Here is a 14,755-nt window from a genome sequence, read left to right on the forward strand (position 1 = left end):
GCATTTCATGGCCGAAGGTTTAGATTCTCTGATGTCTATGAAGGGGTGGAGTTCACGCTACAGGTTCTCTCTTAGCACAGCACATTAATAAGCTCTCTCTTCTCTACCTGGCTGTCCATTTTCATGAAACTTGTAGGAAATTGAGATCTCTCAGGATTCTGCTCCTCTGTTAAATTTGGCTGACATTGACCATTGGATTCAGGAGTTATAAGGAAAGGGGGAATGACAGGTAGGCAGAGTCATACACTGAGTGATCATACAAGCTCATTTCCTCAGAAAACCAGGCTAGAAAGGAGCCTGAGGCAAGCCCTGGTGAAGGAGCGTTCCTCCTCAAGTTTGGCCAACTTACAAGCTATTGTGAAGGGTCTTGTAATGAGAACAGGCAGGCAGGCTCAGCAATGCTACACTTCCCAGCCTACAATTATTATTAGATATGGAAGATGATTTTCTCCATCGGAATGTTTTTCTCTTCCTCAGGAAAGAGATTTCTGATCACATCAAGTGCTTTCATTGTATCCAGACACATGAACAGATTTTTTTAGGGTGATAAGGAAAATTCAGTTTTGAAAGAGAGCCCTCTCCCCCCCACTGAAAAGGATTGAGGGAATTTTTTAATTTCCTAGCAGAAAAATGACCCTATCTTGTGCAGTTCTGGGGATTCCCAGCTGTAGCGCAGGGGCAATGCTGGCACATGTATTAAGGGCACAGGAGCAAACTGAAGAAGGGGAGGCTTACAGGTAGCCTCTGGGATGAGCTGTGCCCTCCAAAGCGCACATAAGGGGCAGAAAAATTTGAATATTTATGGGGCACTGCTGAGGATGTGGAGCAGGGCCAGAGCCAGAGGGCGGCTGGGTCAGGATTCGAGCAGTGCGGGTTTGCCCCCGGAGGGGCACGCAGCACTCACCTGCGGAGCTGGGCGAGGGTGTCTGTCACTGTCTTGCAGCGCTTGAGCAGACCATCGAGGCGGTTCGGCTCCTCCTTAAGGAACTTCACCGCTTCCACCTCCACCCGCAGCACCACTCGCATCTTGCTCTGCAGGCTGGGGAACTGGGCTGCGGTGGGAGAGCAGGGGGTCACGCAGGGCCATGGCAGTGCAGGACCAGAAGTCCCTCCTGGTGCCTACCAGCCTGCCAGGCCAGCAGTTCCACGGGCGCCCCATGCCCACGGCCGTCCGCACTTCTACGGCACGTACGCCCTGCTAGACCAAGCAGGATGAGCCTTGGGGCATCTGTGCTAGTGTCTCTCTGCCTCTACGTGCCCATCATCCTTCTCCCTGCCACACGCAGGCCTCATTTCTCTCATCCAGCCACTGGCACCGATCTTAGCTCCCACCCGGCAACCCCAAGCTGCAGCAATGGACACAAAGGCTCCCGCAGAGCGGACCCCTGCGGGGGGCTTGGTAGCCAGGACCGTGGCCCTGGAGACTTGGGGCAGAGCCTGATGTGGAGCAGGGAGCTCTGGCTGCCTGCCTCGCGCTCTGCTCACTTGTCTAGGCTGCTCAGCATCAGCCCGATTTTATGTAAAGGCTGCAGGAAAACAGAGCTGTTCACACCTCTGCCCTGTGCCTCCAGTCCCTCCCCACATCTCCCCTCTGTCCCTCTCCCTCTCACAACCTCAGCAACTTCTGCCAAATCATCAGTTATTATCTGCTTTGGCTCTGGGAAGTAGGAACTCTGCCACTATGAATTGAAGCGCAGAGTGTATCTGCTCAGGAAAGGCAAGATGGGTGCAGCCCAGGGCTGGGAGATTGCAGGAGCAGCAAAATAAAATGTAGTGTGCAGGGGGGTGGGTAAAAGCTAGGTCCCATGGGAGGGGGAGGCTGAGATTTGAGCAAGCATGAGCTGTCAGATGAACTTGGGCAGAGTTTTCAGGACGGATTTCAACAGCTAGCAGAGCAAACAGGGACACTGTTCCTGGAGAGCCATGAACACTGCAGCAGGGGTGCGGGATGCAGCCCTCACCACTGAAACACCCCAAAACCTGCAGGACACACACAGCCCAGACCTGCACAGGCACCCCGGAAACCTAGGCTGGGGAATACAGGCAAACATGCCAGCCACACGTAAGGCAATACAGGCAAACGCCCTGCTGACCCGTGGCCCCAGCACCAACCAAGCGCGCAGGCAACGCACCGATGAAGCACACAAGCACACAGGGATGCACAGCCTCAGTATATGCAAACACACAAACCTGCAGGAAACAGGAAACCCAGGGCCATGCAACTGTGCTGCTGCCAGGCCAATGGCTTCCCATACACGAGGATGGAGGCAGGAGATGCAAGCAGATGCTGCTCCCCAACCCTGCCAGCACTGCAGGCCCAGGACTGCCCCCCGTCCCCTGTGCTCGCAGCCCCTCACCCTTGAGGTCTGTCAGGGTCTCCCCCAGTTGCTTCAACACCACGGCCTTCTCCTCCAGCTCCTGCACAGGGATGAGCCGGTGGTTGTGGGCTAAATCCTTCTGGATCTTCTCCACCGACTTCTCCAGGTCACTATGAACAAACAGGCAGGGCAAGGACATCACTGCCACTCTGGTACTGTGCAGAGCCAGAGGGGAGGGAACAGGATGGCGAGGCTGGCAGGTCCCCTCCACTCATGTCCTGCGTTGCAGAGAGGGGAGCAGAGCTGGCTGGGGACCACAATGCTTTCCCCTCCCTGCACTGGGGGGAATAAGGATGGAGCCTGACATCAAGGTGCCATGCAGGGATGTTGATTTACGCCAGTGGAGGATCTGGCCCATCGAGGTTGGTGTACAAGGACCCCCTCCCTATTCGAGTGCCAGGAGCTGGGGCGCTTTGGTGGGGCAGACACAGCCCAGCAGCACCAGCTCTGCCCATGGGGCTCCTACCCAAATGGGCTCTCACTTTAGCTGCTGGGTGATGAGCTCCTCTTCATTGAGGTACCGGAGTCGTTCCTCTTCCACCAGGCTGCGCTGGCGCTGCAGAGGGTCCTCGTGCTTGCGCATGGTATCCGTCACCCGCACGCTGATCTCCGTCTCCGTTCGCCGCAGCATTGTCTTCACTGTCTCCTGGTTTTGCAGCTGTGGGGTCAGGGAGGGGAGTCAGCCCGCTGGCCAGGGGAGCCGCCTGGATGGGGCCCATCGCAGGCAAGGGGCATGGCTCAGGACTGGCCACTTGCGGGGACAGCCTCAGGCTCAGGCTGGGGAGGGATCAGGACCCTCGCTCTTACACACTCAGGTCTGGCTCGGTCTATGCTCTGCAGATCTGTCACTGCTCCTTGTTTTTGGAGCTGGGTTGGTCAGAGCAAAGCTGGGTGCACAGTCGAGCCTGACACTCAGCTCCTCGGCCCCAGAAGGGGAGCCACTGTCCAGCCTTGCTCTGCACCAGGCAGGCAGCAACGTAGGGAAGGGCTAGGATGGGGAGGGATGGGTGACCTGGCAGGGTGCCCCCACACTGGCACTTTAGCTGGCTCCAGAGATTGACCTAAAACAGCCGATTGAATGTGCAGCACCCAGAGATCCTTTGCTTTGCTCTGGATCCAAGAGTGGGCTGAGGCCACATTTAACAGCAAAACAAAGCCAGGAGCAGGGCTGTGTGTTCACTGTGGGCATGTGTGAGGGCATATTAAATGGGCTACAGAGCCTTTCAATTCCAGACTATGGGTCAAAATCAGCCCAGGATCAAGACGTCATCCAGGGTCTGAACTTAGTGAAGTGGGCGGCTGCTCTCAGGGAGCCTGTGCCCAGACCGTGGCTGTTCTGCAGGGCACTGTGTCCCTTTCCATGTCCATGACCCCCCAGCACACAGAGTCATCTCTGTGCTCAGGACACTTCCACAGCCAAGTCTGGTCCCATGCAAGGTCACCAGGAAAGGGGGCTTTTTGTGCTCTGGGCTGGAACCACTCTGGGCTGGCTTGGGGTCCCCCCTGTGCTCCTCATACCCACCTGTAGCTTCTTGAGCTGCTGCAGCTGGTTGCGGATGTCGCTGGCGTTCTGCTGCAGGTCGTGGAGATGCAGCTGCATGTGCAAGCGGGTGATGGCAGTGGGCTGCCCCGCCGGCGTGCTTGTGGCAGAGGGCGGCGGGGGCACAGGCACCGGGGTCCCCATGCCACTCCGGCTGGCCGCTGCAGGGAGGGAAAGCACAGGCTGCTGAGGGAAGCATTCCCATCTCCCTGTCCCAGGCCTGCACCCTGCCCACCCCCAGCCCAGGACTCCTCTCGCTCTGTATATCCCACCCAGCACTTCTCATAGTCCCTCTGCCTGCTCCCCTTTTTGGTCTGACCCCCAGGATTTGGCTCCTTCAGCTCCCTGGAGAAGACTCCCCATCCCAGTGGAGTGTGCACACTCTGCTCTCCTGCTTTCCAGGGAATACCCCCTCCCTCCCCACACTGTGCGTAGTCCATTAGTGCTTCTGTGTGGCCTCCAAAACTGTATCGTCCACACAAACCCCATGCTGGCCCCAAGGAGGGACTGCTCCTCAGCAGGACAAGGAGCCCCACTGGCTGATGGAGGCTGCAGAGCCACAGCTCCCTGACATGGGCCTGGGGCCAGGGACTTGCAGCAGCTTCAAGCAGAGGGTTGGGGGTACTGTGAGGTGAAGGGCTGGCTCTGCTCCTCTCCCCAGTCACTTACATGCTGATGGGGGGGTCCCGCCGTTGGTGGTTTCTGTCTTCTCGCTGCAACAAAAGACAGGAAGGGAACGAGTGTGGAATAGGCACCTCCGTCCTCATCAGCACCAGGAGCAGGGACACTGCAGAGGCTGACATCTCCTTGGAGGGAGGTGTCTGCAGGAAGGGTGGGCAGGAGTCTCCAGCCTGATCCTTAGCAGCAAATACCTTGGCTGAAGATTTCCCCTGAGCCTGGAGGAGTTCCCCCTCCTGCCGCAACCCTGTCTTTACCACACAGGAAATGGCTCCAGCACCCACCATCCCATCCTTACCTGGAGGTCTCGGCCTCGGAGCCGCGGAGCAGGGCGCTCTGCACCAGCCCCGTCAGGCTGGCAATCTGCTTCTCCATGGCTTCCATCCGCTCCCTGCAAGGAGAGGAAGAGGGGATGGATGAGGACCGGGCTCCGGCACTGCGGACACCCTCCCACTGTGAGGTTGTGAGGGTGGCATGGTGCTTGTCCCGGCCTCATCAGCACTCACCCACCAGGTGCAGGGTCCCTGCAAGTCTCACTTGCATATGTGGAGCCTAGAAGTACTCAATTCCCAAAAAGGGAACTCGAGACATGGCAGCACTGCTAATTTCACCAACTCTATCCGACCCCCTCCACACCTCCAGCTATCCCTACTCAGCTCCCTCAGTGCTGCACAATTCAGTTCTTCGTTACATGTCTTGGTACTTCTGCCTCTGTGACAACAGAGCAAAGCCTACCTGTGCTTCGTCTCTCGTTGCCCAGCCACACCAAAGGACAATAACCGGGCCAGCAAGGCCAATTTCCATGGGGAGGTTTCTCCCATTTCCTTTCTTACCTTGTTTCTGTATCCTTGGCCGGCACAGGAGAGCTGAACCCTGACAGCGGGCGGTCACCAGGGCCAGGGAACAGCTCCGGAGGCCCAGAGGAGCTGGCGTTGCGTGGTTTGTTGACAGGGCTCTCCATGAAGACAGAAGAGCAGGAATCCTTGCGGAAGGACTGGCGGACAGGCGAGGACCGGCTGGGGGGCCCTGAGTAGGGGCTGTGAGGGCTCTGCCCCGGCTGCACATCCACTAGCCGCCCATCAGCCATCTTCTGCGGGGAGGAGGGGGGCATGCGGAAACCCAGGCCAGGCCCATATGTGTCACTGTAAAGCTGTGCGTTCGGCTTGTACAGGCTGTCCTCCAGCTCTGTCTGCAAGGCAGCCGCGGAGTAGGTGCTGAGGGAGCGCACAGAGCCCCTCTTGTACAGCCCCCCAGAGTAGCCAAAAGGATCTCCCATGCCAGCCAGGGACTGGGTGGAGGTGATGCTGAGGCGGCCCTCGTGCACCATGCTGTAGGGATCGGCATACAGCCCCTCGTTCTTCACCAGCACCATGTTCTTCCCAGCCAGGTCTTCATCTGGCTTCACATCCCGGCGCTCCAGGATGGCACTGGGGCTGGGCGAGACACCTTGCGCGGGTGGCAGGTTGGAGAGGCGCTCACTGTGGTGGACGGGGCTGCCCGCGTAGGAGGGCGGGCGGCCCCCGCTGTAGGACATGCGAGAGCGGGACGGGGAGGAGGACTGGAGCACGGGCGGTGGAGAGCCAGAAGTCAGGTGAGAGGCTGGTGACATGTTGTTCAGCCGGCGGGTGGGAGACGACTCCCTGGAGGTGTAAACCATCTCCCTCTGCGGAGAAGAGACAGAGTCCGTCAGCGCTGTGGCCCCTGCAGGTTGTACTCCCTTCCCTTGCTCTGCCTGGTTGGGACCCTGCCTTGGTGCAACCCTCCCATGGAGAGGTCTGGGTCCCCGTTGTGGATGCTGAGGCATTAGGGCAGAGTGCTCTCTGTGGGCACGTGTGCATCTGTACACTACCCCTCTGCTACTACCGATCCCCAAGCAAACACCCTCCTGCCAGGTAAGGCTGAGCTAGAGACCCCACAGCCATGCTCTGTCTCGGATTGCACCAAGAACCGGGATCTGCAGCTCATGAGTCTTCACCTGGCCTTGGCAAATGGCAGCTCCCTCATTCCCATCCAGGAGCAGGACGATTCATTCTGATGAATTCCCTAATTATCATGTTTATTACTCTGCTGTCAGGTTCCAAATATCCATTCACTTAAAGTAACACTTAGCAATGCTGAAATCCGGAAAGACAAATCGAATCGCAGTCATTATTCCTTCTGCAAACACCCACAATTACCAGACTCTTTGTCTCTTTCACTTTCTCTCTCCACTAACCCCAGCCCCAGTATCCAAGGTTCGCGCACACTGCACCCTCTCCCCTTCCGCATGAACACCTGCATCCCCCCTTACCCTCAGGTCACCATTGGTGATGTGCGAAGCTGGGAACGAGGCATAGAGGGGCTCTTTTCGGTAGATTTTAATGATACTTCTGTCCTGGATATCTCTGAAATGAGAGGGAGAGTTATGAGCCAGGCATCTCGGACAGGCAGCCTCCAAGCCTCCAGCAGGTCCTGACCACAAGACTTACACCCACATCCTTCTGCTTTCATTCCACTAATTTCATCTCTTGTGATGCCCGCAAAGAAAGGGAAATCAATCTCTCCTGCCAGGGCACACCGTGACAGCTGCCCGATCAGGGACAGCCACATGGACCGGGCTGCAAAGCTGACCCAGTCCGGGCAGAAGCAGATATTCAACTTCCTGCAGCCATGCCAGCTCCATCCCCTGTGTCAGGTTTTCCTAGGTCAGACTTTGCAGAGTAAATATTGCCTGCCCCAGTTTCTTCTAAAGAGCCCCACATGACCTTTGGTCCCTCCACCATCTCCAAGGAAATCCTCCTCCATTGCAAAGGTCTTTCTACCCCATCGAAAAGGGAGACACTGGACCATCCCCGCAGGGAGAAGAGTTGCCAACACCAGCTCACCTCTGAGGAAGAAAAATGCAAGCTAATGAGCTCGATACCCCCAGGAGGGCAGGCTCTCGTGACACAGCTTGTGTAAGGAGAAACTCTTAGAGGCTGGTGCTCCTTGTAAGAACTGGCCCAAGATGTCAGGTACCAACGCAAAACTAGTGCTGGATTTCTGAGCTCACTCCCTCCCTCGCTATCTGGCCCAAACCCTCACCGGACATCCTCCAACTCGTAGAAGACATTGCGCGACTCGTCCTTGATGAGGATGGCAGTGTTGGGAGATTTCAGCATCCCCATTGTGAGCTTCTGGGGAAACATGTGGACAATAAGGGCGTGCAGGGTGTCCATGCTGCTGATCTCATGGGTGATGTGAACACGCCTCGTCTCATCCCCGAACTGCAGGAAAAGGACCCCTGGAAGCAGAGCAAGCAGCAAGGGGTGAGAGGTGCCCACACCATGGAGAGCTGCTGTACTCTCACCCTGTCTTGATGCAACACTGAAGAGATGCCACGGGCTGGGGCTCTCTGGCCTCAGTTTGTCCACCTGCTTGGAGGTCTCTGTGCCCAATCGAAGGGTCAGTGATCTCTGCTCTATCCAACCCCACCCGGGAGCAAAAAGGCTGAAGGCAGCTTGTCCCCCCCACCAGTCATTCCTGCATAACACGCAGTGACCTCTGATCCCACTGGGTTTATTTGCATAAAACAAAACAATGCCATACACACATGGCATGTGTGCAAGTGGCAGATGCAAGTTATCAGTCTGCAGAGGCAAAAATAGATGTTTGGTGGATCAGCATCCAAAGCGCAGCCCCTGCACAGCTCCCCCAGCTCCCAGGCGCGAGTGGCCTGTCACAACCACAGTCACAGGGAGACCGGATTCAGCCCTGACCGAGCAGGCACACGCTGCTCGCCCCGGCCCCTTGCCCTGCCTGCGAGGGAGGGAGAGGGCGACGGTACCTGGGGATCGCAGCTTCGTCTGGCTGGTGGACCGGGACAGAGGTAAGCTCTGTCGGAACCGGTTCATCCTGTTGAATCCAATGGGCAGCTCAGCTTCCGACATGGTTTCCAGGGATTCGGCCGAGGCGAAGGAAAGCTTGGCTTGATCGGCTAAGCCGGGCTGGGAGCCCTGGGAGTGTCGGGAGCTCCTTGTCTGGAAAAGGAGAGGGGAGAGGTCCAAGGAAAGCTGCGCTGGCAGTACCCCAGCCCTGGCCTCCTCCCCTCTACACAGCAGCACGTTGCAGGAGACGGTGCTGCTGCGTTTGCTCCAAAGCCTCATGCTGCGATGGAGAGCCACGGGTGAGGCCGAGCCGCTTGGGCCGCGTCTGGGGATGCTCAGCCCTCGATCATCAGCCGAGTCAACAAGCTGATGTAGTCCAGATGCAGTGACAGGCTCGAGGTATCCTTGATCTCCCGGTCTAAGTATGTACAACCATTTACTGTCCCCTTGTCTCCCGCAATCGCGTGCTCATGCTTTCCACTTCAGGCTTGCAGCATTCTGCATTTCAAAGCCTCCCGGTGCCATTCCAGGCGCCTTAGAGTTCCTCCACCAGCAACCCACTTGAAGTAAAAACAGTGATAGCTGGCTGGCAACAGAGCCAGGGCTTGCATGCAAGTGCTGGAATAACCTTAGCAATTACAGGAGGTTAGACATCCATTACGCCAATGAACCAGCTCCCGGGAAACATAAATGCCTGGCTTATTCTGGAAGCAAAGCAGCGGCAAGGTTTATGGCTGCCTGTGCTGGGGGAAAGTAATGGGCTTGGGTTTACAGCAGTAAAAATTTAATATGCCAGGAGTCCGATTTCACATGGCCAAGCATATATCCACTGTATAAAAGTTCAGGCTACATACAGAGGCTTTCTGCACAAACATCTTTAAACCCTGTATGTGGGCAATGCATATTTAATCAGAACAGTGCCTACCAGGAATGTAAGTCAATACATTTACACCCACTTATTCCCCTGGAAAGACATATGCTCACCCACCCTTGAATAGGCTTGACGGGGGCACGCGAGGGCTGGGTGCCAGCCGGGGCCCGTCCCGCAGGCACGGCGCGGGCCATCGCATCCGGGGGAAGCAGGCCTCGGCTGTGCGCGGAGGCAGCACTTCCGCAGCCCGCTGGTCGGGGCTGGAGCCGGGTCCCATCCCTTTTGGGCTGGCCGCGAACCCCCGTGCTATTTATAGGAGGCAGCGCTGGTGGCCCCAGCTGGGACCGGCCCAGCAGTCACATCCGTCCCAGTCGAGAGCCAAGCCAGGACCGTGTCCCGGGGCTGGGACAGACGGACAGACACCGTGCAGCCCGGTCCTGCTGCCACAGGTGCCCGCCCACGGGGCGGCCGAGCTCTGCTGCCAGCATCCCGGGAAGCAAACGCTGCCTGTCAATACCCCGAAATACGAGGCTCGATTTTCCAGACACGTTTAACGTTGGCAAATCAAACAGAGGGAACAAACAGCTCCTGGGGTGTGGAAAAGGCGGCACGGAAGGGACAACAGCTCTATTTTAAGACCAGAAAGAAAAATCAATATGAAATGATAACAGTCATCATCATCATTTAAATTAGGCATTAATTAGACGCTTTAATTAATCCTGTGGGGCGGGGTTTTCTACGACTTGAAATGTTCTCGCTGTAGCTAATTGCTGGAAAATTGACTGCGTATTTCTGTTGTTGCTGTTGTTTTTTTTTAACTAAAAGCACGTTGGCAGCACAGATTCTTAAATTCCTACATCAGAAAAGGTTTCCTGCCGGAGGGGAACAGGTCACACCTAACCCAGGGGCTGCGCGAGCCACCAGCACCTTCCCCGGGTGGACTTTGCACCCGGCCGTCAGAGAGCGGCAGCGAGCAGTGGGCGCTGGCGGGACCCTCCCCTCTCCCGCAGGACGGCTGCGCTCACGCCGGGCAGTCTGTCCCCAGGCTCCGGGGGTGTTTAGGGCTCGCGCCGGGTGCTCCCACGGGTGCACGCTGGCCAGCCCCTCCGCCCAGGCTGCCCGCGGTGGGCAGCCTGCAGCGGCCCCAGGCTGAGCCGCGTATTGGTTTTTACAAGCTAAAAACTCACGGGCGGAAGCTCGGGAATGAGCCGCTGCTCTGTTCTTCGTGCGTAGAGACGAATGTCGCGGCGACCTCCGCCGGAGCGTGCGCGGCTCCGTAGCGAGCTGTCCCGCGGCTGCCCACACCCCATCTGCTCGCGCGGCAGGTGGGCAAACGCGCCCGGCTTTGGCTCCCCCGTCTCTCCTTCCCGCGTGCACAGATCCAAGCTGAACCCCCAGTACTTTTCCCTGCTGAGCCGTCTCAGAGCCGCTCTCGGCCCTCCGGGCCCAGGAGCGGCGCGGGCGGAAGCGGGGCATGAAGCAGCCCGCTCCGACCCGCCTCTCCCCAGGGCGGCGGGCGTCACGCAGCTACGGGGAGTCACTCTTTTCTCCCGCGAGTCTACGCAGAAGGCACACGAACGCGCGAGACCGTCCAGCCGAGGGATCGCAGCCGCGATGGAGCAACAGCAGCGCCGAGGGCAGGCGTCGAGCCCTGGGCCGCAGTCCTGCCCCCCGGCGCTCGGTTCCCATCCACAGCGCTGCCCTTCTCGCCAGCTCAGGCACACCGGCACACGGACCGGCCCCGGCCCCGCTGCTCGCTGTCACAGCAGGCGACCTCCAGACCCTGAAGCACACCCGGGAACAGCCAGGAGATCTCAAGGGCTTTGGGTCCCCCTCTGTCTCTCTGGGAGCAAAACCATCCCTGTTCTGCGATGCTGCCCCACAGCTCCTGCCCAAGGACAAGAGATCTTGGGTCACAGGGTAGCTCAGGGATGGGGCAGCCAGCGCTTGCGAGCCCCAGCTAGAGGCCTTAGCTCCTGGACCATGACGTCTCCTGCAAGGATACGTGTCCCTGCAGCCTGCGTTCACCAGACCAGTGAACCCCTTCCTCTCTGCTCCTTCTCCTGCGCTGTGCCAGTGCTTAGTTTCATCCTGCTCCACCTCCATCCCTCTCCCATCTTTCCTCTCTGCTCCCCCCATGCAGGCACCCCTGACATCCCCCCGCCGGCACCCACATCTTGGCCGGACTCCGAAAGCCACCAAGTTTCGACACAAGGTGAAAGAAGGTTGTCGGATCACACACACAGCCAGCACGTCCCCTCCCCGCTACTTGTTTTGTCTGGAAAAAATAATCATAATCATAAAAAGATCGATGTAGCCAAGGGTGGGGGATCTGTCTCTCTCCCTCTTCATGACACAACAGGATGGCTGAGACTGCTGTTGCCACGTAGCATCCTTGTTGCTAAGGGTTGCAGTGTGCGTGTGTCTCCGTGCAACGCGGCAACGCAACTTGCTTCCCAAATCGACGGAGACGTTTCCCCCGGGAGCAGGGACTGGGGAGGGGATGAGCTTCCCCTGCTGCGACTGGTCCCATCCTCACCCTCCACCCCAAGGCTTCAGCTGACCTAAAGTAAGGTCATCTGACAGACTTAATGATGACATCAGTCTAAAACATTTTTTTTTTAACAGCAGGATGAAAATTAATGGATTTTTCGCCCAGAAGGGACCATTCTGCTCATTAGGCTGATGCCCAGCATCAAGAGCCCACTGGGGAGCGAAGGGCTTTGGCCTCTGGCCACGCTGGGACCAGAGATGCACGGCAAAGTCAACCTATTGCTCCCAGGCGCCGTGGGTTAAGGCACGAGGCCCACGAGCTGCAGGACCAGCTCTCGTGCTGCAAAAGGGATTAAGCAGCTGCAGGGGCCAAGCAACATCCCTGCCCTTTCTCGCCTGTGGCCAGCTCTGCTGCGACAATTTGCTGGACGAGCGCAGGACCCTCGCCGGGCCGTGGGATCCGGGCATGGGCAGCGCCTTGCAGCCGCTCTCCCGGGCAGGGAGCCGAGCAACAAGGGTGAGACGGGAGCACGCTGGCTGCCCCGTCCTTGGCCTCCAGCGGACCATTAATGAGCCAACTCCGAGAGAATTGTTTTTTATTGCTCTGCCTTGCTAATGACTTATCCTTGCTATAAGATAATATGTTAACTGACAACTCAGCCCCCACACATCCTGCCTTCCGCCCCTGCCACCAGCTGATGCAAAAACAGCACGGTGGCCCCCGGCAGCCCCAGCCACGCGCCGGGGCTGCGCTGCCTCCCTCCCAGCCCCATTCATAACGCTCCTATCCCTTCTGGAGCTGGTGGCACCTAATCGCATCCAGCGCAGGCTTCAGGTGCACCCCGAGCGCGTCAGGATCTGACACGCTCAGGCAGCTTCGTCCATCACCGTGGAGTCTAAAACGGCATGCCCGGATCCCTGCTTCGGCTTCTCTGGAGACACTCGCATGCATTGGCCCAATCCTGCCTCGTTGGGGGCCAGATTAAGCCCTGGGATGAACAGTGACTGGGAGCTGTCTGTGCCCGTGTCTGCATGGGCAGGACGGTACCTGGCAGCCACGAAGAGCTGTCACGGGCAAACACCTCGCTCTGCCGAGCGCTGCCCTGATGCCAACTGCCGGGTGGAGGAAAGCCTTCTGCAGAGCGAGGAGGGGAGAAAACGGGGGGCTGCCTGCACCAGCCTGGTCCTCCTGGCACACACAGCCCCTGGCACCCTGGGCGACCCTGCCAGGGCCCACGCGCAGGGCACCCGGTCCGAGTTTTCATGCAAGATGAAAATAACATCAAACCCTCATCACCGTCTCCAGAAGGGAAATCCTATTCTTGGGCTGGCCCAGACCGTATCACACCGCTGCTGAGCGGCGAAGTATCAAAGGCTGGAACAGTTGAGTACTGAACACACAATAAGGATTATATCCTCCTACTTACAGAGCACCTTTCATCCCAAAGGCCTTATCTACCTGCCTGCTGCATATCAAAGCCCCCATGGCTGAGCAGCGAGATCTTGGCAAGGACTGATGCTCGCGTTGGCGCACCCACGCAGGCGACTGCTCTGCGCGCCGCCGTCTGCAGCCACAACGCGATCCCCTCCCGCGCAGGCCTGAGCTGGGGAAGGGTCTGGGGGTGCAGGATAAATCCCAGCGCTCTGTAGAAACTGGAGCAGCACCTTATGAGGAGGTGACCAAAAGGCACCCTGGACCCCTGGCTGGGGAGCGAAGGCGTTCTGCCCTCTCCTACGCAGCTATATCCCGCGGCAGTTTTGCCCGAGCTCAGCACCCACTGCTCAGCTCCCCATGCAGAGAGCTCAGGCTCCTGCAGCTTCAGATGAGCCTGGGCTCCCGCGTGCACCCCAGGCACCAAGATGTTTGCCCACGGCCTCCGAAACCCACCCATGGTAGCAGCAAGCAACACTAGAGGGGAGGAGAAGAGCTCTCCCGCTCTGTCCCTGTGCTGCAGCAACGACACGCTGGGAGTTGACCCATTTCTCGCTGATCTAGCCTCGTAGCACAGGGTTAATACGGTGCTGGGCAGCTTTCTGACATGGCAGCGATGTGCCGGGAGCGATAAACCCCGGGACTGTGCGCTCTGCAGGGCCCCGCAGCCCCGGGACAGGGCTGGCTCGGCTCCGAGCCCAGCCTGCAACCTGCGGCGGAGGAAACGGCCTCCCCCTCGAGTCCTGGGTGCCGGCCCGGCCGCAGCCCAGCGCCTGCCCCTGCACAGAAGCACAGCAGGGTTTGGAGCGTAGGAAGCGCTGAGTTTATGGGCAGAGCCCGACGGGAAAGAAAATTAGTGTAACAGCCCAGAAGCAAAACAAAAGCCACCCAAGGCCACGGGCGGGCTGTTTGGGAGCTCCAGCCCCAGCTGGCACCAAGGGAAAATACCCACGGAGCAATTAGCTTTGGGGAGGGCAGAGCCCTGATGGCTGCTGTGACGGACACCAAGGTCAGGGTGACCGGGGCCTGCGGTGGGGAAGAAATGCACCCACCTCGCCGCCGCCGAGCAGTTCAAGGCCCCTGCTAGCCTCCTGCGTGCTACAGCAGAGGCACCAGTAAAGCACTTCCATCACAGGAGCGCCCCACGCGTGCTATTTTGGTGATTCTCCCTGTGGAAACCCACTCACAAAGCCCACGGCTCCCTCGAGGCCCCTCCTGGGGAAGGCAGCTAAGACGGGCTGCGAAACGCAGCCTGACCGCTGCCCCCACGCCTGTCCCGCCGGCGGGGAGAGGAGGATCTCCAGCCCCTCAGATCCCTGCTCCGTGCCTCCCCGAGAGTCTTATATAAAAGAGGTGGGATGGGGAAAGGGGGGAGACTTGGGGGCTTTTGTCTTTTATCTCCCCAGAGCTAAAAAAAGATACAATTAAGCAATTCTTTGAGCTTCTAAAACATCCAACAATCCCTTTACTGTCAGCTCTGAAACAGTTTCATTATATCTGCTTGGCTAGATAAGGACG

The 14,755-nt window shown here is 58.3% G+C and overlaps 1 protein-coding gene across 12 annotated transcripts in view; it reads right to left on the reverse strand.

Annotated features, from left to right (window-relative positions):
* Nucleotides 1-14,755, reverse strand: part of SRCIN1 (SRC kinase signaling inhibitor 1) — an 87,359-nt gene that overhangs the window by 16,572 nt on the left and 56,032 nt on the right. For all 12 annotated transcript variants that reach the window (XM_068918885.1, XM_068918893.1, XM_068918894.1 and 9 more), the window contains 10 exons: nucleotides 8,402-8,594; nucleotides 7,660-7,858; nucleotides 6,887-6,980; nucleotides 5,430-6,259; nucleotides 4,895-4,987; nucleotides 4,588-4,631; nucleotides 3,901-4,079; nucleotides 2,861-3,036; nucleotides 2,358-2,488; nucleotides 905-1,052 (listed from right to left, as the gene is read on the reverse strand). In XM_068918885.1, the coding sequence (XP_068774986.1) occupies nucleotides 905-1,052; nucleotides 2,358-2,488; nucleotides 2,861-3,036; nucleotides 3,901-4,079; nucleotides 4,588-4,631; nucleotides 4,895-4,987; nucleotides 5,430-6,259; nucleotides 6,887-6,980; nucleotides 7,660-7,858; nucleotides 8,402-8,594 (2,087 nt within the window). The remainder of the gene's footprint in view (nucleotides 1-904; nucleotides 1,053-2,357; nucleotides 2,489-2,860; nucleotides 3,037-3,900; nucleotides 4,080-4,587; nucleotides 4,632-4,894; nucleotides 4,988-5,429; nucleotides 6,260-6,886; nucleotides 6,981-7,659; nucleotides 7,859-8,401; nucleotides 8,595-14,755) is intronic.

This window comes from Struthio camelus, chromosome 25 (genome assembly GCF_040807025.1).
Source record: "Struthio camelus isolate bStrCam1 chromosome 25, bStrCam1.hap1, whole genome shotgun sequence".
In the NCBI taxonomy this organism is placed as follows: Eukaryota; Metazoa; Chordata; class Aves; order Struthioniformes; family Struthionidae; genus Struthio; species Struthio camelus.